The 25,351-nt window shown below is 46.6% G+C and overlaps 2 protein-coding genes across 2 annotated transcripts in view; both read left to right on the forward strand.

Annotated features, from left to right (window-relative positions):
* The window catches only part of LOC132452917 (cadherin-7-like), a 48,107-nt gene extending 47,333 nt beyond the window's left edge, over nt 1–774 (forward strand). Inside the window, 1 exon segment of the mRNA XM_060045752.1 lies at nt 615–774. Coding sequence (XP_059901735.1) covers nt 615–774 — 160 coding nt within the window.
* Nucleotides 620–25,349, forward strand: LOC132452340 (cadherin-7-like). The gene is made up of 5 exons (XM_060044913.1): nt 620–751; nt 3,877–3,998; nt 14,498–14,615; nt 16,977–17,225; nt 24,349–25,349. The coding sequence occupies exons 2-5, from the start codon at nt 3,987–3,989 to the stop codon at nt 24,945–24,947; spliced, it is 978 nt and encodes a 325-aa protein (XP_059900896.1). The 5' UTR covers nt 620–751; nt 3,877–3,986; the 3' UTR covers nt 24,948–25,349.
* Nucleotides 25,350–25,351: the final 2 nt, after the last annotated feature.

Genomic DNA, 25,351 nt, shown 5'->3' on the forward strand with positions numbered 1-25,351 from the left:
GTTGGATGTCGGAACTAATCAAAGTTTTCGTTTTTTTTTCTGTAGTAATACGAGTTGCGGTGTAAATTAAAAATGCCTTGGTCTGTCTGGGCCATTACCGGACAGCCAAGTTTAGTTTTTTTCCTCTGAATTAAATAACGATAATTCCAAATGTTTTGGTAGGGCTCCGATGTTAATGAGAAATAAATCGCCTTTATCATTTTGTATACTACGACGATGATGAGGACGGTTGTTATTGGCATTATGATGGTTAATAACAAAAATAATTATTATCGATGTTTCAGGGACAGTGCGGCATCTATCTATAATGAACTGGCTGCTGATAACAACAGATTTGATCAAAGTCAAACATGATAAGAGCTTCAGTCTAGCTCAACTGCTAGAGCAAGGCATTAACAATGCCGGGGTTAGGGGATCGATTCCAATCGGGGCCGCCCACATGCATTCAATGTATTGTCAGAGGCTCTGGATAAAAGCCTCTGACAATTGGCCTATGAGATATAACGATGACTAACGATATTGCGTTTTGAAACATAAACACAGTGAAATCCCCTTTGGTGGTCTCAAACCCAAACCCTGAGTGTGTGTGTGTGTGTGTGTGTGTGTGTGTCCAGTTACTCCATCGACAGGAACACAGACCTGGAGCGGTTCTTCAACGTGGACGCCCTCAGCGGAGTCATCAGCACGGCCAAGCCGCTGGACCGTGAGGCCAACTCCGTCCACAACCTCACACTGCTCGCCATCGAGAGCCGTGAGTACCGCCGCCGCCGCTGAGCCATGGCCACGCTTAGCTCACTGAGAGCCGCCACCGTGCCCTGTCCCGTCGACCGGTTCAACTACATATTGCTTTCACTGTCCTTGTTGTTAAAACCTTAAGACTTTAAAAGAGAAAGTGAAACTTAACTGAATTTGACCGGAGCGGAATCGTTCACCTGGAACGGCCTGTTGTTTGTGTTAGAAAGCAATCTCTCTTTCTTGAAGAATTCACGATTCCGAAATTAGGATGAAATAATACATAAGTAGAAGTAGCCCTACTCGAAGTGAACTACCCAAAAAAGCATTAGAACCGAACTAGGTAGTGGGATTGACCATTTTTAACCTCCCAACTGTTTCGTCATGTATCACTTTCCAATGACTCCATTCAAACCAAATAAACATGTTAGCTCCACAGTAAGCTTCAAGTAATCAGACCATTGAGACTTGCTAAATACAACACAGCAGAGCAAAATGTCAGAATCCCAACATATATCAAAGAGAGTTTGTGCATTTAGTCAAATTACAACCCAACCTCTACCAGCACATCAAATGACAGCCAATGAGGCTCAAATTCAGCCCAAATGAGATCATAGATGTGGTTTGTATCTAATTCTGAGTTGTCTACTCTTTTTCTCTGCTGGGCCATGTGAGTCACTATCAGCACAACAGAAACTCTGATTCACAAACACACAAGCACACACAAACACACACACACAATCACACTAAAACGCAGATACACACACACACACAGTTACACACACACCAACAAACACACATACAAAATACACAGAAAACCACAAATACACACACGGGTTTACACATGCTAACCGACACACATCCACAAAATCCACGCAAAACCACAAATATACCAAAATAGAGATGCACACGCTAAACAAAAATAAGCAACGTCGGCAAAAAACAGATGCTCTTACACACGAGCGCACACATTACTGTAACATAGACAAGCACAAACACTGGGAGGGGACACGCAGACACAAATAGCTACACACTAACACACCCTATATAGGTAGACACACACACACCCACACACGCACACAGCCGGCCATCATGTGCGCTTTAGAGGGCTGAGCCACGGTAGGGGTCACGGTGTGGGGTCGCGGCGAGGCTGTCAGGGAATGTTAATTCAGGCACGGGGCGGACGCACCGACCTCCAGGCCCCCCCCCCTGCCCTCGCTGCTAGCTGCTGAGTAAGACAGCTCCCCCCACCGCGCACGCTACTTCCTGCTCGGCTGCAAGGACAAGGAGGCTTCATCCTCCGCCCCTCCCCGGTCTACTGATGCTACGCATGAGGTCTATGAGCTACGCAGCGCTCAGATATCATCTAGAACGTCTGGATCTATTGTCTCTCACTGTTCTGCTGATGCTACGCAACGCTCAGATATCATCCAGAACATATATATCTATAATCTCTCTATTTTTTACTGATGCTTCACAATACTCGGCTATCATCTAGAACGTCTAGATCCATAGTCTCTGACTTTTCTGCTGATGATGCACAACGCTCAGATATCATCTAGAACTGTTGTTCCCACTTTATTTGGGCTGTGACCCCATTTTGACATCAAAAATGTCTTACAGTGAGAGACTATAGATCCAGATGTTTTAGATTCCCAGAACATCTGGTTATATAGTCTCTCACTGTTCTGCTGATGCTACGCAACGCTAGATCTAGAACATCTAGATCTATAGCAATATCGTCACATGTGTTGTATGCACACGATGCATGAAGCCCTCATCCTGAGAATAGTTTCTTGATTTTTTCTCCTTCCTCACAACCATCCATCATTAGGAAAGGTTGTTGTAAGAGCTGTACCAGAGGTACCGGTTATTAGCCTAAGTTTAGATTCAAATCAGGAGGCAAATCAATGTCTTCACTGATGGTGTACACAGAAGTCAGAAGTCTTGAGGCGTTAAGGTTTGGAGGATGTTCAAATTTTGGCGTTTTGTACTTTCTGTACTTTCTAAAAACCTTTTTATTGCATTTTATCTTTGAAAGACCCCGTACATTTTTTGGACAAATACAGATCGCAGGGAGGACGGGAAACATATTAATAAAGGTGTGAAATGTCAGAAGATTCTTCCAGGCAGGCGGGAGCAAGGGTTGAGCCGAGGAGAAGCTTTGAGGCTGAGGAGCAGCCAACAAATCTCTCTCTCTCTCTCTCTCTCTCTCTCTCTCTCTCTCTCTCTCTCTCTCTCTCTCTCTCTCTCTCTCTCTCTCTCTCTCTCTCGTCTCTCTCTCTCTCTCTCTCTCTCTCTCTCATCTCTCTCTCTCTCTCTCTTCTCTCTCTCTCTCTCTCTCTATGTCTCTCTCTCTCTCTCTCTCTCTCTCTCTCTCTCTCTCTCTCTATGTCTTTCCCTCTCTGTCGGTCTGTCGGTCTCTATGTCACTCCTCTCTCGCTCTCTGAATGGCCTCTATGTCACTCTGGGCCCTATCTTGCATCTGGCGCAATTACTTTCTCACTGGCATGTGACTCATGTGTCGTTGTTAGTTTGCAACTGGCGCAGAGCGTTCTTTTCCCTCCTGCGCCACGCGTCGGTAAATTAGGGAATGATCTTGCGCCCCAAGGGGCGGTTCGGAGAAAGGAGGAGGCGTGTTCTGGCGCAAACTTTCCCTGGTGCTATTTTGCACTTTCGGAAATCACTTGCGCCACGAACCAGGAAATACCTGGTTTAAAGTCGGTGGCGCATCGTTTAGATGCTATTTTAAGGGCGCATCCATAATGTTGCCTGTGCACCTCTCGCATACACTTTGCTTCTCACATCTACGTAGCCACACATTCTTGGTAAATTATTTGGGAAAGAACAGCTGATACAAAGGTAATAAGTTGTACTTTATTATTTGGCCATAAACTTTTGTGCCGGAAAAATAGCAACATCGCCATAGAACCGCCCACAAAGCTACTTGAGCTTGGCGCTTCTCACTTGCGTTTCAGACCGTTAAAATAGGGCCCTTTATGTCTCTCTCTATATCTCTGCCTGATTCGGTCTCTATCTCACTCTGTGTCTCTCTCTCTCTGGCTCTCTCTCTCTGATTCGGTCTATGTGTCACTCTATGTCTCTCTCTCTATCTCTGACTCTATGTCTGTGTCTATGTTCCAGAGGATCCCACCCAGATAGGTAAAGGCATTGCCCTGATCACCGTGCTGGACATCAACGACAACGCGCCCGTCTTCGCCATCGACTACGAGACCCTGCTGTGTGAGAACGCCATGCCTGGACAGGTAGGAGGGCGGACACACACACACAAAAACACACCTGCACACACGCACACAAAAAACACACATATAGATAATATACTTCTCTCTCTACATATATATACATCTTCCGCACACATAGTACGTCCTTCTTTCTCTCACACACATACACACACACACATACATATGGTGGTTCAATCTCTCTTCTTCACTGACACACACTATCGTTTTTTTTCCTTTTGCCCTCTCTTTCCCTCTCCGCGTCTCCACACTCATTTTAAAACCAGACACACCAAGGCAATCTCCCTGTCTCTGAAAAGCCATTCAGAGTCTTTCTCTGTCACGGCTCGGAACAATTGTCCAAAGCACCGGCTTCTCAGAGCAAGCAGCTCCCACCGGGGAGAGTGACTGTTGCACTGGAGTGAGGCGTGACCGTTAGGGTAGAGCGGGTGGCACCGCACGTTAGCCGGAGACCCGCTGCTCTGGTCCCCACAAGGTCAGCCCAACCAGCCGCATCACATCATCCACGGGTATGTCTCACTCTTAGTGGCTCAGTCCTGAGGCCGGTGGGGATGGACTCCCTGCAATACTGTCTATACGGGCACGATGGTGATATGTTGATGTGGGATGAGTTGTGTGTCTCACTCTTTAGGCGTCACTCTTTAGTCTGGTGTGGTTGAGCTCTGCCATAATGGCCTCACAAGTTCAGCCAAACTAACTACGTCACTATAATCTGGTACTAACTGTTGGTGGTGGAGACATGTATGTCTCACTCTTAGTAGACATCGTCTGGTGTAATTAGACTCCCTGCAATGTCCTGACAAAGTCATCAAATCCAGCTATGATTTCAGAATCTTTATGTGCCACTCGTTAGTCTGGTGTGGTTGAACTCTAAAAACACATGATATCACACTCTTGTAGCCACGTGTTGCCGCGGGTGACTTCCATGCATCCGAGAAGTATAAAACTTCACGTCCCCACAATGTCAGGACAAAAAGCGGTGATCACACACACTTGAACAAAATGCTAGCGTGGGTGACTTGGCGCGTGCATGCCTCACCCTTTTAACTATCACTTGAGTCTTAAGTGTGGTTTGAGTCTGGAGGATTGTTAATGAACAAACCAGACAAACCACAGAACCTCACAGACTGGGAGGTTTGGCTGGCGTGGGTGAGTCGCACGTCTGTGCGCCTCACACCTATGTCTCACACTTGAGTCTCCGTGCCTGGTAGGGGGGGGGGGGGCTGCACTACATCGTGAAGAACCTGAATGCGGGGACTCTGTTGCAGCGGGGTGGGGGGTGAGGGTGGGGGCGGTTTGCAGCACTACATCTATGCGTTGAATTCTCCTTGCGTTTCGTGTTTAGCATTTGGCCTCATTGTTGCTAAATGACTTGTGAGTCTGCCGCGGTGATTTGTCTGTTCTTGGCATTTGGAAAATGCAATCAGAGGCAAGGGGAGCAGGAGCGCGGTGGCACAACTGAATAAGTACAATTGATCAGAGAGAGGGATGGGGCTACCTTGGCTATATGTGGCTATTAGGCCCTTTTAAATACGCTATTTGCATTCATATTTCTGCCTTGTTTGTCAGGGCGCGACACATGAAGGTGTACAAGAATAGCAAATGATTTAATTTGTAAACAGTACCAGTATTTTTGTGTGTGTGTGTGTGTGTGTGTGTGTGTGTGTGTGTGTGTGTGTGTGTGTGTGTTAGAGGAAATGTTCTTCCTGTACTGCCCTTAACGGCTCTCCTCTTCTGAGTTGTGGATACACCCGCTCCTAATAATGTTTTCTTTATGCCCCGACTTTACGCGTTTATTTCTTTGAATCATTCGATTTGGGTCAGAATGAAGACCCAGAAGATCAATAAAGCGAGATTGTCTTTTCAGTTGCTTTTTATTTATTTTTCACTCTGTGATTTTTAGTGGACTTTCAGATGACATTTTACACAACGTCAGCTAGCGAACACAAATGAACCACTAGATCCTTCGTCGGCTCCATCGGTGCGTCTCCGTGTTAAACCAATGATCCCCCCCGAGTCCATCGCCAGAGAGCGGCTCTAGTATTTATCCAAATCCTCTGTCGATAGCTGCCCGAACAGGCCCGCTTCATGCTTCCTCTGTCTCGTTTCCCCCTCGCGACGGCGGTTGATAAATCAAACCTAACGAGACCATGGATGAAACGACGCTAGGACCGAGTGACCCGGGTCCAACCCATCGCCGCCCCGACCCGTCTGTGGGGCCACGGGGCCCCGGCCAGGGCCGCCGCCACCGCCAACATCAGCTAGGCGAGGTGGCCGCCGTGGTGTAATTACTCTGCCAAGCCAGACGGATGGTCCGCTCAGGACCAGCTAGCCGCCGCGGTTTGCTTCCCCCGGGTGCTGAGCCGTGGAAAGAGCGGCTGTTGTTGTTGTTGTTGTTGTGGATGTTGTTGTTGGTGGTTGGTGGATTCTGATTGGCTGTTTTTTTTTGTGTTCTTATAAATGCCATCTATACACAAACACAAACAGACAGTGTGTACCTACACACACATGCATCCACACACACTTCGCACACACATATAATCAAACACACTCACAGATAATCACACACAAACACACACACAAACACACACACACATAATCACACAGACAAACAAACACAAACAGTCCATTTGCACTGTACTTCTAATGTCATGGTGGAATTCATTTCACCTCCTGTTCAGGTCAAATGAGTGTCCACCAATCCACCATAAATTGTGTGCGTGTGCGTGTGTCTGTGTGTGTGTGTGTGTGTGTGTGTGTGTGTGTGTGTGTGTGTGTTTGTGTTTGCGAAATATATATCTTTGGAAAGATCTGTTCTGCCTGAGTAGATTTTTCATTCACTTTTTTCATTTTGCAATTGACTTCACTTCAAAATAGTTCCACACACAGTAGGCCTATCACATCGTCAGAGTCTACTTTTCAACTGACTTTCTTCCCACGCGCTGTTGATTTGTTTTGGGGAACGACCCTGGTTTAGTAGCCGCCGAGGGCATCGAAGACACGTAATGAAGTTGAACAAACACACACCAAAAAACGTTCCACCACTCACCAGTCCCCAGCGGGCACTTCCCACAGCGACCGGGAAACAAAATGGCTGACAATTGAATAAATAGAATACAAAAAACACTGTTTTGATCGTAACAAGGGAGGCGTTATCGGCTATGTGTGTTGGTCTGCAGACAGGGGTTTTCGTTACCCGTCGGCCCAATACTCCTCATCACTCCTCCCCTTCATCGTTCTCTTCCTCCTTGTCCTCTTCCTTCGCCCCCTTCCTCCTCCTCCTACTTCAAGTCTTCCTCCTCCTCCTCTTCCCCTTCCTCCTCCCACACTCCTCCTCCTCATCCTCGCCCTCGCCCTGCCACCTCCTCCTTCTCCAGTTTCTCCTACTCCTCCCCTTCCTCTTCCTCCCCCCACGCTCCTCCTCCTCCTCATTCTAGCCCTTCCTCCGCCTCCTCCTCTGCCTCTTCCTCTTCCTCGTTCTTCTCCTCCCCCTTCCTCCTCCTCCTAATTAAAATGTTTCCTGTGTTCATCTCTCTGCCTCGGGGGGCTGGGAAATGAAACAACAGGCAGTTCCAGCGACTGCCTCTCCTCTCACTGGGAGTGTCTCGCTCTCTGGCTCTTTATGTCTCTCTACCGCTCTCTCTCTCTCCATGGCTCTCCGTGGCGCGCTCTCTCTCTCTCTCTGTGAGCTTCTGTGATGAAGCTCTGGTCGCACGCCCGCCCACCGGTGTGGTTGCACCCGGTGGTCTCACGGCGCACAGCGGCGACAAGAGATGAGATAATTACAGACGCAGGTTGTGTGTGTGTGTAAAGTGGTGTGGTGTAAAGTGGTGGAGTGGGGTGTGTGGTTATTTGTGTGAGTGTGTATTCAGAGTAAGTGTAAGTGTGTGTGTCCCTGTCTATGCATGCATGTGCATGTGTGTGTGTGTGTGTGTGTGTGTGTGTGTGTGTCTGTATCTGTATGCATGTGTGTGTGTCTGGTGTATGTAGAGTATATGTGTGTGTGTGTGTGTGTGTGTGTGTGTGTGTGTGTGTGTGTGTGTGTGTGTGTGTATGCATGCATGGTATATCTAGAGTGTGTGTGTGTGTGTGTGTGTGTGTATGGTGTGTGTAGAGTGTGTGTTTCCAGTCTTCTCTATGCAGATTAACAGGAAGCATGTCGTTGGACTAAGTTGTCGGTCCTCTTAGCCAATGAGAGAGAGAGAGAGAGAGAGAGAGAGAGAGAGAGAGAGAGAGAGAGAGAGAGAGAGAGAGAGAGAGAGAGAGAGAGAGAGAGAGACAGAGACAGAGAGAGTATTGCGTTTAATTGATATTACGACCCATCGGGCCAGTGGGAGGTGTTTGTCACAGTGTGTGTGTTCAAGCTGTCACCTTTACAAATATGAGTTGACTCACTCAACCATCCCAATTGCCTCTCCAAACACACACATACACAAACACAAGCACACACACACAGACACATTCACCCATACCTCTACTTCTAATGCACTGATAATGAAAATAAACTTGAAAAACTAACAAACACACCTAGACACACACCTATCCTTTTCCTTGATGTGAAATTCCTAATAGAGGTGTTTGACTTTACAGACGCCACCTTCTCCCCCACCCCGTTACTGCCTCCCTGATAGTGGAGGCCCCACTTGACGCGTTGTTAGTTTCAGAGTAAAGAAGAAGGGACCGAAATGGTAAACACTTGATTTTAGTTCCATCAGCAGGGGCATTAAAAACGCCTATCAGAACAGGACGCTAGGCTACGATCGCCGTGGAAACAACATCCTCATCGTCAGATCTTTTTACTATTTAGTCGAATAGCAGACGCCTTCATTCATTATAAAGTGATGTTATACATTCGATTTCGTTGATTATACCTTTAGATCTGTGTCATCAAAGAGCATCCGTGTGATCAAAGGTGGCGGGATCTTGCACAAGGGTGGCAAGAGGCTAGGCTGTGGACGTCTGGGAATCGAACTCACAATCTTTCAGCTGCGAGTCAAGCACCCTTCCCCACTATCAATATAATTCATAAAACAATGCATCTAAAATGAACAAAAACAAAGAGGTGTCAACCCCAGTATGGTGTCCCAATTATCAGTTTTCTGTGAAGGTGTGGGGAGGCGTGTGACGGAGACACACACACACACACATCTGCATGCGGCGCATAAAGGAATAAACAAAAGAGCCTCTCTCCGTTTCCTGAAGCACAGTGAAGCACAGGGTGACCCCGGACAGGGCGACTCTCGCTACGGGGCAGGTGTGTGTTCGCATCCTCCATTCCCTCATGAGGTCTGGAAAGTGTGCTGTTGGAAGTGTCTGTTTGGGGGCGGGGGCGGTCGACTTAGCTCGCAAGCCGATTGGATAAGCCAGAGGAGCCGGAGGTCGGGAGGGGTGGTCTGTGTGTGTGTGTGTGTGTGTGTGTGTGTGTGTGTGTGTGTGTGTGTGTGTGTGTGTGTGTGTGTGTGTGTGTGTGTGTGTGTGTGTGTGTGGTTGATAGTTGCAAGTATGTTAAAAAAAAAAGATGATTGCGGATGCTGATGTTGCCACCGGCGATGTGAGGGCGTGGAGGGGTGTGTGATACTGATCAGGGTGTTGTTTGGGGTGTTGATGTCATCAGGCACACGGGTGGTCCTCCCGCCACTCCGCCACCCCTCGGTGACAGCTGTCGCCTTTCACCTGTCAACAGGACGTATTTATAGAGAGGCGGAGGGAGTCGACGCCGGGCGCCACCGCTAGCTGACACGCGGAACGCCGCCGCCTCAGCGATGCTGAGACAGTTGTTCAATAGCAGGAATAATATGAATCCTAATATGAATACATGATAAAAAAAAAGTTAGCCCATACTTTTTGGGTTTAATGCCTTCTGATTGGTCGATGGGGATGACGGTGGCCAGCTCTATCAGAGAGCAGGGGACGTATTACCAACTGCGGTAATATGTATATAGAACATCTATGAAGAGGGTCGGAACTAGTATGAAATGTGTTTGACTTGCAAAATGATTTCTATATTGAACCTTTTCATTACTTCCATTAGGGCTGAACCATGTTCTGTATGTCGAAGCAGATAATTGATTATTGTACAGCATGTACGGAACAGACCTTGATAACCGTAGAGCGTGTTTTGACATGCATATATGTCCAATTCCGGCCAGTTAACAACGTTAAGGGCCATGTAACTAGAGTCACATCTCACCTTTGACCTGATCAAATGTGTTGATTATCAGACTCTATTCATCATCACCAAAATATATTACATATCCAAAGGGTTTTAAGAGCCAAAATGCATAAAATAATAAAATTCTGCTCATGATCTATGAAATATGTACGTTTTAAACGGAAAGCAATGCCTTCACAAGTGTAGCATTATCAAGTTGTGTACGCACTTCTGTGTGTGCGCATGTGCGTGCATGTGCGCCTGCGTGCGTGTGTACATGTGTACACGCCAGATACAAAGGACGCATGAACAGCGCCCGTATCCTCTCCTTTCATCCAACACACGGCGGTGCGTGCAAACACAAAAAAAGCGGGAACTCTGATTTATTAGGAATCTTCTCTCTCTCGCCACGACACAAGCCGCTCCGTTGCTGCCGTTAATGTCTTTCCCTCGGAATTTATGTCTGTCTCCGTGTCCTGTCTCCTCTCTACCTCCCCTCCATCCCCTTACTCGCTCCCTCCCTCCTCTCCATCTCCTCCCTCCCTCCTCTCCATCTCCTCCCTCCCCCCCCCCTCTCTCTCGTCTCCTCTCCTCCTCCCCTCCTTCTCCTCCCTCCCTTCCCCCCCTCTCTCTCCTCTTCTCTCTTCTCCTCTCCTTCCTCCCCCCTCCCTCCCCTTTCCCCCCCCTCCCTCTCGTCTCGTCTCCTCTCCTCCCTCTCTTCCCTCCCTCCCCTCCCCTCTCCTCTCCTCACTTCTCGTCTCGCAACCCATTAGAGAATTTCCCTGTGAAGGCCTTCGGGTCGCGTCGCGCATCACAGCCACAGAAATGAAAGGCATTATACATTACAAAGTGTTTGATTTAAGCCTGATTTACACTGCTCTAACCCCGCAGCACGGAGCTGAGAGAGATAGGGGGGAGCGAGAGAGAGAGAGAGAGAGAGAGAGAGAGAGAGAGAGAGAGAGAGAGAGAGAGAGAGAGAGAGAGAGAGAGAGAGAGGGGGAAATAAAGAGAGAACGAGAGAGATAAAATTCATGATAGGCTCTCAGATCCATCTGCAAATATTCCAGAGACATCAGTGCGTTAGGTGGATGGGGTGGGGTGGGGTGGGGTGCAAAATACTTTATAAGATTCACCTTCAGCGTCATTGTCATCACGGTCGTCGCGGTGATGGCCAGGGAGCACATCTCCATCAGAGTCGGGGAGGGGGGGGTGGTTGGGGGGATCGGGGGGGGACGGGGGAGTGGTCTAAGGACGGGAGGAGAAGCTAGTTGCCTGTATCAGTCGACTATGAGGCACTGCACACACACACACACACACACACACACACACACACACACACACACACACACACACACACACACATACCCGCTGCTGTACTGGAGACTATAAACTCTACTGGTGGATAACCTGCTGCTGATTATTCATGGAAGAGAAACTGATATAACGACAGACAGACAGACAGACAGACAGACAGACAGACAGACAGACAGACAGACAGACAGACAGACAGACAGAAAGAGAGGCAGACAAACATAGAGAGAGACAGATCTTCCCTCAGACAGACATTCCCACAGACAGAGAGACAGATATACCCACAGACAGAGAGACATAGAAACATAGAGAGACAGACAGATTGACAAACAGAGACAGATAAACCTAGAGACAGACAGACAGACTTAGTTGACAGGCAAATATACCTACATGCAGACCGATAAAGCAGAATGACAGCTGTTCCCACGGACAGTCAGAGAGACATGTAAACCTAGAGACTGACAGATACCCACAGACAGCTACGGACTACAGACTCCAACAGATGCACCTACACAGACAGACAGATTTACAATTAAGACAGACAGATGTAGACGTAAAGAAAAAACGATATACCCAGAAAGATACAGACACACAGACCTATGTATCCACAAAGACTCAGACAGACAGACAGACAAACAGATGAACGTGAGACTGGTAACCTTTCAAACAAATTAGAAACTTAAGAGATGTAAATTTCGACCTGCCCTGGAATAATAAGTGACCACCAACATAAGCGTGCTGACATCTTTTTCCATTTGAATTATTATTGTCATTTTTTCTTTTTTTGAAAAGTGGAACTATTTCCAATTCTTGCCGCGAGTGATGGGGAGTAAAATATGCATGAATATTCTCTGTGTCTGCCCGTTTTGATAATTGGTAGGACGCGCTTCCCACCTACTCGGCGTCCTAATACCTGACAGCTTGTAAACAGCGACGGCTAAACGCAGGCGACAGCTGATCAACAGGGTTTCCATGCCCGATGGATCACTGGCGCTTTCCCTCATCCCTGTCTTTTTTTGTTCTTCCATCTGGCTTTGTGTCGGGGAAAAAAAGAAAGCGCGAAACACGCTGGCGCTAAAGAGGTTAAAAATAAGTGATAATTTAGCTTGAAGTATCGTCTTAAGAGAAGCTTCTGGATTAACACACGTGCGTGAGTGCGTACTAGTGTGCGTGCGTATGTGTGTTAATTCTCACATTATAATGGCGGTTTTCCTTTTCTTTGTCTGTTTGTTGTCTAATTCTTTTTTCCGTCTGGTGGCTTGAAAAGAGGTTTTGTCTTGATTGATCTGGAAGCGCGAGGACATCAGGGCTGTAACACCCACTTTGAAGGGGCTCCCATCGCCTATCAATCCTCGCCCATATGGCGCGCACGGCGGCAGTGCAGATATATCACCTCTCTGTACTCTGCACTCTGTACTCTGCACTCTCTCCTCCCCTGAAAGAAACATCAGCACCCCCTTCTCCCCCACCAACCCCAGCCGCCACGCAGCCTAGCCTAGCGCTGTGGCGCGCGAACACGCTGCGCGCGCCCAGCATGCTAACGCTTAGCTCTGTACCTCTCAGGGAACAGAATAACGTCGGGGGGGGAATCGTGTCGCGTTTCACTTTGTAAACACATAGAAATAAGTGTGATTCTTCATTCGGTTTTTCGTTTGATCGCCGGTGGATTTTTAATCGATATCGTGGCGCTCTGCGCAAAGTCGGTAGGCCTTACCCTGTCTAAGTAAAGACCAAAGGCCTTGTGGTATTTTTTGCCTTCTGGGCATGAAAAGAAAAGGCGGGAAAGACAGCTTGTGTTTATTTACCTCGCTGAGATCGCAGCTTGTCCAAACTGCTTCAAGGAGAGATCCGCTCCCCTCATTAAGGCTGTGTTCATGTACGTGTATGGTAGGGAGGAGCTGCTGTTTAATAAACACATTTGAACCCGGGTAAATGATGCATTCATTGCAGCACTTGACCCCAATCAATATCCGTCTAATCTTTACGTCGCAGCCATTGAATGGCTGCCATGCCGTCACAACGATACAGGCAGAGGCTGTAGGTATTCCACAGATATGTGTTCTTCACATACAGGGCCATCACAGTGAGGTCAGATCTATAAACTGGAGGAATGGCACTATAAGATATTTGCTCCTCGCAGCGGTCATTACGGTGAGGTCGTGCTAGGGGAGGTAAAGCTGGAGGAATTCCACTAAGAGAGAGATATGTCACATCTCTTAGCGATAACACTATTCTCAGGTTACGGTGCTCTGTGTGTGTCTGCCAAAATAGAGGGGCAGTACTTAGGTAACGGCGTGTTTTGCTTTCCGAAAATTACTTTCATACGGCTCTGTCGTAAGCAGGAGATTTGTGGGGGTCTTGCGCCGACCAATAAAAAAGCAGCATTGTCGCCGTTGCCAAGTAAGCACTTACTTCCTGCGATGAGCGGCAGCAAACTATCGGCAACACCAAGAAACAAATCTCCTCTGTAAATCAGCCCCCCATATTGGTTTTGTTGTCACTCCACTCGTACCGTCGAGAGGGGAGATTTACACCTGTGCTAGCTTGTTGATAAATCAGACGCAGAAGAGTCAAATACTCCTCAAGCGCCACGACAAAGTTTTTGTTACAAAGTACAGCAAAATAACGACAGAACAGGTTTGAGGGAAACAAACTCCCACCCACAATGCAGACTCTTTTTTTTTTTGTTATGGCTTTAATTATATGTCTAAAATATAATTACATGCTAATTTGCTTACGTATTATGTCTCCCCATCTGGCAGCGTATTGCTAGCCATTGTATGGCTTTTCTCTGGGCTTGTGTCAGATGTTTTTACCCGCACTGTTTCCATTCCTCAAGACTGTAATTGTGATAATGGGCTTTATAAATAAACCCGACGCAGCTCAACAGTTTAAATATTGTTTGTATCTTTATCCTATGTGTTGCACTGGGAAGGAACTGCTCAGGGTTTAGCCAGAGTGTTATGAAGGCAGTGATAACAGCGAACAAAAAGCAACGTTAATTAAATTAAATTCACACTTTTGTCCTTCTGTTTGTTCTCAGCTGATCCAGACGATTAGCGCGGTGGATAAGGACGAGCCGCCCAGTGGACACCGCTTCTACTTCTCCCTGGCCTCGCCTGTGGCGGGGAACTTAAACTTCACCCTCCGCGACAACAAAGGTACCCCACTCCGACGGCTTCGGCTCACCCCTGACCCGAACAAACACACTTCAACACTGCGCAGGACCCCGTGAAGGAGTAAAACACATTAGGCAAGAATGCGACCAGGGAAACAGTGCAATGGCAGTGCTTTGTTGTGCTGATGTACTCTCCTGCAAATTTATGAATTTTTATCTCATTGTGATTTATTTTCTTTTTAACTGCTTTATTTTGAAGACAAAATTGATCTTGTTTTGTTAGAGGGGAAAACGTTGAATGTATTCAATATATTTGAGGTAAGTACTTCAGAATGTTAGACTGAAGCACTTCATACGTGTAGGACACAAACTCAAATATATTCGATATAGATAATTTAATATGATGAAGACATTAAGCAAAGTAATCGTTTACATAAACGTTGCAGAAGAAAGAACAAAGTTATTATGATCAGAGAAAAATATTTTTCCTTCTTGATATTTTATTATAATTACAGTGAAACGATTACAGATAGAAGTCATTAAAAAGTAAGATTAGAAAGTGATAGAGCAACAAGTCAAAATATAAATAGAGTAATAAGATAACACACTATGCCCTCTGCTTTAGAAACTGAGCGGACATTGTTTGTTGCGTGATGATTTATAGCTTGGTGTTCACCCAGTGCCGGGCTGATAACAAGAGTACTGAACAACACATTCCTTACAAATAAAGGGCACAAGGTTGTGTGTTTCTGTATTTTTGAAACGCTACAGAAGCCCTTACATTACACGTTCTTCTGACATGTTTCTCTCGGTGTGTCCCCATCTTTCCTATCGTCTCGTTCTTAAATATAAAAAAACAAAAAAACATTTAACCCATCAATACATTGTTTATCTTTATATATATATATATATATATATATATATATTTGTGGCGAGAGATTCATTTGCGTTTTGACAGCTGCTTTTATTTTCTGGAGTCCTTTGGTTTTGCCAGGCCACCATCTCTGTTCTGTTTTCAGCTCGGTCTCTCCTTTGCCTCCCTTTCTATCCGCTTCCTGGCATGATCATGATTCATGATCATGACCAAACATTTAGATTTTTCCCCTCATCAAACAGAATGGTGGAGGAATCAACAGTTGGTTTCTGAGCACAGCGTGAAGTAGCGCGTGTGATCCAAGAGTCGTGTTAATGACACCATCTGTTAATCCTGCACAAGCACTCTAATACCAGCCAACACAAAGCACATACCATCAATAATACTGCACACACACATATCTATATTCATAGCTGCAGTGGCTTTAAATCCTAAAAATACATCCTGAAGTCCGTTCCTTAACTGATTGTAAATTTGTGATTAATCTCTCATAAATTTGCATAACCTTGCTTTAATTGTATGCTTTTGTCCTATTTAAAAGACAGGCACTCCTTGTTTTGTTCAGTTAGAACTTTTTTATGTCTTAACACACTTGAAAAGTTTTTGAAGGCATGAAAAAGTCTCAGAAATCCTTCGTATCATCCCACGTGATATTGCACTTTCTGCTCTCAAAGCCATCCTGAGAAAGAGGGATTCCCCTTTTGTCCCGAAGCCCTCTCAGAACAGGGCAGGAGAGTATATTTGGTAGGGTCTCTGACTCCCTGCCCAAAGCCTTTGGGTCTGATAATCCAATGCTTGGAAATACCACTGCTTAGGAACAAAGCGTCTACTAAATGTTAAACAATTATTAGTGATAATGTAACAAAAGTCTATGCTACACGCCACCTAAGGGGCTGTCACACTCCACTAGGGGGACTCCTATTGGGCGCCTCCAGACAAAAAATGACACAGGCTGGGGATGTTGAATTGGGTCTATTGTAAAGCTTGCAGGTAATGAACATGCCACAGTGCTCCACTGCCACCCAGGAGATCTACCTGAGTGTGTGTGGGGATCGCTGGTTTAACATGGGCACACTGATTACTCAATGTGCAACAGGTGTGCAGCCTCACCCAGCCCCAGAGTCCATCAGACTGGGCCCGGTGAGGCTGCTCAACCCAGCCATCATCCACACACACGCCCGCAGCGGGGAAGTCCTCACAAAGTCCAGTATCCAGTCAAGTGGATTTGCATAGAAAATACATTTATTGTAATACATATTGGCATAGAAATAGAATTATTACTAATTTATTTTGGATAGAAAATACAATTATTGTAATATATATGGGCACACAACAAATTTCTTCCGAATATATATCCAACTATTGTCTAGTGTGTTTGCATAAAAATACAAATAAACAACCCTCCAAACTAAAGCTGTGACCCACGTACGTTCCACAACTCTGGTCGCTCAACACTCCTACCTCCCCCCTCCCTCCCCCCTCCCTCCCCCCCCCCCCCCCCCTCCCTCCCCTCCCCCCCCCCCCATCCAGACAACACGGCGTCCATCTTGACGAAGCGCGGCGGGTTCCGGCGGCGGGAGCAGCCGGTGTACCGCCTGCCGGTGCTCATCGTGGACAGTGGCAGCCCGGCGCTGAGCAGCACCAACACGCTGGCGCTGCGCGTGTGCGACTGCGACGCCGACGGCGTGGCCATGTCCTGCGGCGCCGTGGCCTACACCGCCACGGGGCTCAGCACCGGAGCGCTGCTCGCCATCCTGGGGTGCATCCTCACGCTGCTCAGTGAGTCCCCCTGGACCCCGACCAAACTGCTCTTTATTTCATTTTGTTGTTCATGGAGGTACAGTGAGTTGGACAGGAAGGTGTGGAGGGGGAGAGGGGAGGACACGCAGCAAAGGATCATGGGAAGGAATCGAACCCGAACCACACTGTTATTTTTCTGTTTTTAAGATTCGTTTTTGCATTTTATTTATTTATGAACGTACAGTGAGTTAGACAGGAAGGTGTGGAGGGGGAGAGGGGAGGACATGCAGCAAAGGATCATGGGAAGGAATCGAACCCGGTTCACTGCCGTAAGCACTGGGCCTTAACGGTACACACTCTACCTGGTGAGACTCCAAACTAAACTATTTTTGGGAGAAATGGCAATTTTTTGTTCTTGAAACTTTAAAGCTGGAGTAGAAAAGTTGCATGCTGCTGGTTTAACTTAATGCGACTTAAGGGTGTCGCTTTAGTGCAGAGTGAAATAAATGCACCTTCATTAAAAGATAAGACGAAATATCAGTTGGTATTGGTTCAATCATGACCTTTAACCTTTCAGTTAAAGGTCAATAAAGCTGAGGTTCTAATGTTTAAGATTAACATTAAAGCAATCTAAATACATAAAAGACAAGATTTTACTTTTATCTCCAAGTCATGACCTATCATCTTTCACTCCCTAGAGAGGTAAAAGTTGATTTAAGTTGAAGGTGTTTTGGGGGAGATTAAAAGCTATTATTTGAATGTTGTTTGTTAGAAAAGGCCTAGCAATCCGTCAGCTATTAGTGAGTGAAATGCGCTGTGAGAAGAGCTGCTTCCAGTTGACTGCGCCGGCCCCGGAAACTGACAATTTAAATTTGACACTGCTTCAAGCTAATTTATAGCCAATCAAGGCATCTCTTCCCTGATTGGTTCTGGGAATCCATCTCACCTGTCAATCACAGGCGTGTAAATGCAAGGGGTGCATCTGAATACTAAGTATACAGTATACTATTTCTGTTCAGTGTCTACTACTTCACCGTTAATGTAGCAAGTTGTACAGCTATGCGTAAAACGCCTCCGAAGGCTTCCGAACACCACCAGATGTTTGGAGATGACGTATCTCCCCTCTGTGCGCTGCACATCAGATGCCGGCAAAATTAAAGTCACATGCAATAATTTACCTTTTTTTTTAGTTTTTTTTCACCGCAGCGTTCTACTTCTTCGGCTACCAGACTCCGGCTGAATTGTAGGATAGCGCAGTGACCTACCGTTGTATACTGTGGCGGTAGTACGCATTCAGATTTTTTTTGCCTACTACACAATGCATACTGAGCATTCGGAACAAATCATTTAATCACATTAATGTATACTTATGGGTAACGTTCAGCCTTGATTTTGAGTGATATAAATTTGAATGCATAAAACAGCCATTAACATGAATTTATAATTCATTCATTTTAATCAGTGTTCTTTCTACGTTTAATGCTGGTTTCGTGAAATCAAATAAAGATTAGACAAAATATAATCATATTCATCCCGCAGCGAAGGAATGCTTGATTACAAACATTATGACACTTCCAGGGGCTGTCATATTAGTTTTTTTCATGGTGTTAATTCAGCAATTAATCTTATTGCACAGATTTTGTTCTTGTTTTGAACAGTTGTTGTGTTGTTTCTGACACCATGCTGTCAAAATATTTAAAACAAGGTGCAGCTTAAAGAGCAGAAGATGATAATTGTTCTTTAAAAGCAGTACCAGACTTCCCGACCCTGCCTTATAACAGAACTCTCAGGTTGTGTTCATTCTCCGGCTCCCCTTTGAACACCACATTAGTCCCACTGAGTGGAGGGCAGGTGTGTCGCATCAACACTCATCAGCAGGTGACAGGGTAACCCCATCAGCCAAAAGGAAGCTATGCAGGATTTTTTTTTAGCAGTTGACCCTGCTGAACTCGGCTCCTCCTGGTTGATGATGAAAAATCCAGTTTAATGTGGTGTTGGTGCAGGAACAGCGAGTGTTGCATCCTGACGCGTGTGTGCATGCGTGTGCGTGTGTGTGTGTGTGCGCGTGTGTGTGTTTTGATTGCCCAATGCACCACAGGTGTGCAGCCCAGAGTCTAATCACTCTGACTCGGGCCAGGTGAATCTGTTTAAACCATCAGCCACACACACTCGTCTATGCAAACCAATGTTTTTGGGGGGACGGTTTTCCTTGATCTCTGAGTTGTTGCCCAGTCTCTACTCTGTAATACACAGCAATTACTGATCAGATAAACAGGCCCATTTACCGTGACGTCCAGTCCCCAATCACAGGCATGACCACTGGTAGAACCACAGAATACAATACTACTAGTAGAACCACAGAATACAATACCACAAGTAGAACCACAGAATACAATACCACAAGTAGAACCACAAAATACAATACGACAAGTAGAACCACAGAATACAATACCACTCCTGACACCCTACATGAACACATGATTCTAGGTGATTGTGACAAACACGACATACAAATACACACAAATATCACACGCCGTGTGCTTTGGCCTCTAGAACCCGGGGTCTAGATTATCACCAGCAAAACCTTCAGAACTGCTTTTCACCGATAGAACATTCAAATAGAACCCACAACATAATAGATGACCACTACATTACAACCAGTAGAACCCTCCAAATAGAATCACTACCTCAACGCCAGTAGAAGCCTCAGAATAGAACACGATGGATCACCACTACATTATCGCCAGTAGAACCCTCAGAATAGAACACACAACACAATAGATAACAACCACCTTATCGCAAGTAGACCCCTCAGAATAGAACCCACAACATAAAAGTTTACCACCTCGTAATCTCACCATGCGGCAAATGATAATAGCTGTCTATGACTCCTTTATCTTGGCTGAATGCATTATCAGGACAGCGATAGTTCCAGGCTCAGCTGGAAGCCGTGCAGAGCTGAGTCTATCCAGCTCTCACAGGAACATGAATTGGCACCAGCACGCCTCTCACATGGATTCCTTTCTATTGAAGGTCTCCATCTTCTGATTCCTGTAGAGAATGGGTTTGATAGAAGAGTAATGGTGCTGCCGGTCACATAAAACACGGTCAAGCATTCGTCTGTAGCCCTGTATATGTGTGTGTGTGTGTGTGTGTGTGTGTGTGTGTGTGTGTGTGTGTGTGTGTGTGTGTGTGTGTGTGTGTGTGTGTGTGTGTGTGTGCACGTCATTGGGAGTGAGTGCGGGCGTATTTCTGTGTATCTGTGTGTGTGGGTAAGAGAGAGTGATTGAGTAAGTGTGTCAGTGCTTGCTTGTCATTGGGAGTGTTTTCATATATAATCATGTCTGTCCGTGCGCCTGTACTTTATATATTGTGTGTGTGTGCATGTTCGTGTGTATGAGGCAGTGGGTGTCTCGGTGCTAATGGCTGTGTACTCCCTTTTCCACCATACGGTCTCCTTCATAACCCTTGTGCTGAGACTTCACTCGTCAATCACATCCGTTCACACCACAATGACACATTAGCTCACACAGTCACCTTTCAGCATGCCTGCTCGGACTGAAAGCGGTGCGTGTGTTTTTCCTGGTATGTGTTTGAGAGGATGAGTTACTTAGCAAGTCAGTGTGTCTATGTATGTATGCGTATATATATATATATATATATATATATATATATATATATATATATATATATATATATATTTAAATATACATATATATATGTGAGTGTTAATGTGTGCATTAACTTATATTATCAGAGGTCTTACTGTGTATACGACCCACTCTTCTGCCAGCTTGTCCTCAAGACATTACATAAAATACCATATGTGGAAGCTAAAGTCAAACGACATTCATGTTAGCAAGATGCCTACTGCTAGACTGGGGATAGTGGCCGTCAGACCTAGAAGCTATTCGAAAAGATATTGATGTGACAAGAAGCAGACATGTTAATTCTCTTGCCCACCACCGTAGCTGATTGGGTTTTAGTGATTCCATCACCGATCCAAACCTGATTCTTTGTTCAGACGCTTTTATTTTGTCGTCGCCGGTCAGGTATGAATAATTCCTCCTCCGGGCCAATTAGAAAGACTGTCTGGAAGGCTCTCTGCTCCGCACATCTATTTATCACTCTGTCTCTCCATTCATCTGTCTGTCTCTTGTGTTTCTTCGATTCACTCCCTCGTTTCATTAGTTTTTCATGCCTGTCTTCATATAAATATACATCCAAAGTATTTATGAAATGCTCTATTTTGTGTGCTATATTTACAAGAAGAAAAAAGCGAGCAGAATCTATCTAAACATTGGCAGTGGAGGTAAATATTGATGTATTATAGTCATATATTCTCTACGTAATTATACACACGTATTTCAGTCACAGAGATTCCGTGGGATGTACAATTGCATGCGTACGTTCAGATCAGGTTATGAACCAAAATTAATTATGAGACTTTAATTACGAAAGATACTTCAAAGTGGTAGGTGGATTTAATCTCAAGGGTTTTGTCTTTGTCTCCCTGGAGACACTTTTGGTAATAAGTTGTATTTGTTTCTGTACAGTGTCGCAACCGACCTTCAGTCGGTCATAATTATAATACTGCGAACGCAAAGGCTTTCTTTAGAGGGCAGCGTGCTCAGTCCTCATCGTGTTACCTTCACTCGGAAATAGACAGTGACTTAGCGGACATTTGTTTACATGAAAATCTTCAAGACTGCCACTTTGAAACAACGGTATCATTATAGCGTGGTATTGAACCGCTGTCAGTGGGGAGCTGACACACGCAAGCGAGCGTGTTACGGTAATGAAGCGGGCGACACAGAGAGAAAAAAAACACTCATGTAACTAGTTGTGTCTTGATGGATCGCTTACACAATTCAATTACACTAAAGGCCGTAGAACAGGCGAATTGATGGTCGTCCTGCATTACGTTAACGCGAGTCTCGCTGATGAAGACGCGGACCTTAAAAGGTTGGATTGGCCCCCTGACCTCGACCGGCTTCATGGATAATTTCACACCGGCGGCTCCGTTTCCCCGGTGAAGCCTTGATCCATTCATATTCCCTGGCTCCCCTCGCGCTGGCCTCCAGCCAATGGGAGAGGCATAATGTCTTGTCTTCGAGGCGTGAGTCCCCGAAAGAATATAAGGGAGAGAGAGGGGGGGAGAAGGAGGGATGGAGAGACATGGGGGGGGGGGGGGGGGGCAGTAAAGGAGGAAGGGAGACTAATGGAATGGAGGGTGGAAGAGAGAGAAAGGTGGAGAGAGTGAGGAGGGAGAAGAGAGTGAGGAGGGGATGAGAGAGAGAGAGAGAGAGAGAGAGAGAGAGAGAGAGAGAGAGAGAGAGAGAGAGAGAGAGAAACTAGAGCATTTCTATTCCACTGTGCCACGACGCAGCTCATGAGCCGTTGAAATCAAAGACAAAAGTGTCACCAGCACTGCGCCCGTAATGTGAATCTTCCAAGCATTTCACCCAATATTAGAGGCTGGCTGTTAAACAGTAGGGACCTGTCTCCCTCACCCTATGTAGCATCCCCCACCCGCTGTAGCTAGCCAACCTACCATGTCACACCCCCGGCAGCCATTTTGAATGCGGGGGGGGGGGGGGGGGGCTACGGGGGCGGGGAGCGATATGTCAGGGGCTCAGGCTGACGGTGACGGATGGCGGATCATTAGACAGGTGCCAGGTTGCTTGGCTGGAGAGTTATTTTCAGCCTATCAACGCATGGCGATGGAGGAGGTGGAGGAGGCAGAGAAGGAGGTGGAGGAGGAGAAGGAGGTGGAGGAGGAGATGGGGGTGGGGTGGGTGCACTCAGACGACCCGTGGGTTAGAGTTTGGCGAAGTTTCATTCCGGTTCTCGCCGCGGTGATGTCAGAGGGTTCCGCGGCGACGACGGACGCGGAAGCGATATTGGTTTCTTACATTGTGGCGGGAAAATTAGGGGGAAGGAGGAGGAGGAGGAAGAGGAGGAAGAGGAAGGGGAGGAGGAAGAGGAAGGGGAGGAGGAAGAGGAAGGGGAGGAGGCGGCGAGCGAAGGCTTCCCAGCGGGCCGGGGACGGGTTCTTCATATTGAGATCCACTTATGGTTTTTTATGATCGGGTTACGTGGGTTGAGGTGGTATTGTCATCTGAATAAACGGCAGGTAGATGGAAACGTGTTTGGACAGCGAAGAAGATGAGGGACAGGAAGGAAAACAACACGGAGACCGAGCATTGATGCTGCCGACTGACTGACTCACGGCTCCGCAGTCAATAGTGATGAATGGATAATGATTTCCGTTTTACACGTTTGATGATAGTGGTTATGATGGTGATGGTTATTATTTATGAAATGATATGTTGTAAATCATAATCATATGAATGCGATGATCGTGATGATAGAACAACACAGGAGAAGGAGACTATAATCATATTATTGTTATTAAAAGCAGCGTTAATAATGTTGTATTAGTAATCATGTCATTAGCACTTCCGTTACATCATTGCATCCCAATCGAGGATCATAACATTAATAATATGCTTATTAATAATGTTATATGGCTATATTGTCATTCCAGTCATGGTGCTCCTGACAGGATCATAACATTAATAATATGCTTATGAATAATTTTATATGGCTATATTGTCATTCCAGTCATGGTGCTCCTGACAGGATCATAACATTAATAACATGTTTATTAATAATGTTATATGGTTATATTGTCATTCCAGTCATGGTGCTCCTGACAGGATCATAACATTAACAACATGTTTATTAATGACGTTTCATTGTCCTGCCAGTCATGGTGCTACTGATCGTGACGATGTACAGGATCATAACACTAATAACAAGTCTATTGATAATGTTTTATATGGTTTGGTTGTCCTTCCAGTAGTGATGCTGCTGATTGTGACAATGTACAGGATCATAACATTAATAACGTTCTATTGTCCCTCCAGTCATGGTGCGGCTGATCGTGGTTCATAACATTAATAACATTAATATTGTTACATTGTCCCTCCAGTCATGGTGCTGCTGATTGTGAAGATGCACAGGCTCATAACCTTAAGAACATGTTTATCAATAATGTTATGGTTTTATCCTTCTTCCAGTCATGGTGCTCCTGACAGGATCATAACATTAATAACATGTTCACTAATGACGCCATCTTGTTGTATTGTCCCTCCAGTCATGGTGCTGCTGATCGTGACGATGCGCGGCCGCAGGAAGACGCCCCTGATCCTGGAGGAGGAGCGGGACATCAGGGAGAACATCGTGCGCTACGACGACGAGGGGGGCGGCGAGGAGGACACGGAGGCCTTCGACATGGTGGCCCTGCGCAACCTCAACGCCATGCACGCCGACCTGGGCGCCGCCCTGCGCGGCGGCGGCGGCGACCCCAAGGCCCGCCGCGACGTCACCCCGGACACGCCCACCTTCTTCCGCTACCCGCCGCCGCAGCAGCAGGCGTCCTCCGGCGGCTCGTCCCGTCGGCCCGCCGCCTTCAAGTCGCTACCGGACCACGTGGTGTTCCGCGAGTTCATCTGGGACCGGCTGAAGGTGGCGGACGTGGACCCGTCGGCGCCGCCGTACGACTCGCTGCAGACCTACGCCTTCGAGGGGAGCGGCTCGGTGGCCGAGTCGCTGAGCTCGCTGGAGTCGCTGAGCTCGGACTCGGAGCACAGCTACGACTACCTCAGCAACTGGGGCCCGCGCTTCAAGAAGCTGGCCGACCTGTACGGCAACGGAGACGCCGCCGCCGCCAGCAGCGTCAGCGTCTTCTCATAGCCCGAAGAAAAGAAAAAAATGATGTTTTTAAACTGTTACTGTTTTCTTTGTTTGGTTTTTTCCACGTCGACGCCGACTCAGAGGAACGTCAGCGACGCTGTTTTATTTATTAGCTGAGGAGGTGAGCGAGTGCTTCGCGGCCGACGAGGCGACGATTTTGATTACAGCTCGACAAACTGTGAACTTGAAAAAAGAGGAAATGGAATGGCGTCCAAAGGTTTTGGCGCGTCTTGCCTCCCTCGCACGCCGGCGTTTCAGAAGTGTGACTCGGGGAGATTCGACACAGACTTCTGAAGAAGAGGACTCCACAGGGGAAGGAACCTTTTTGCTCAAAAGACATTAAAGGCTTGAGATTGGGCTGGGCTCCAGCCACTGTTCAGGGGAGCGATTCAACGGAGAGAGAG

The sequence above is a fragment of the Gadus macrocephalus genome, chromosome 23 (assembly GCF_031168955.1).
Source record: "Gadus macrocephalus chromosome 23, ASM3116895v1".
NCBI classification, from domain to species: Eukaryota; Metazoa; Chordata; class Actinopteri; order Gadiformes; family Gadidae; genus Gadus; species Gadus macrocephalus.

Bases quoted from the DNA above. Each gene is read 5' to 3' on its own strand.
- LOC132452340 (XM_060044913.1), top strand. The intron at 14,616-16,976 runs GTACCCCACTCC...CCCCCCATCCAG, and splicing joins CACCCTCCGCGACAACAAAG to ACAACACGGCGTCCATCTTG. The intron at 17,226-24,348 runs GTGAGTCCCCCT...TTGTCCCTCCAG, and splicing joins GTGCATCCTCACGCTGCTCA to TCATGGTGCTGCTGATCGTG.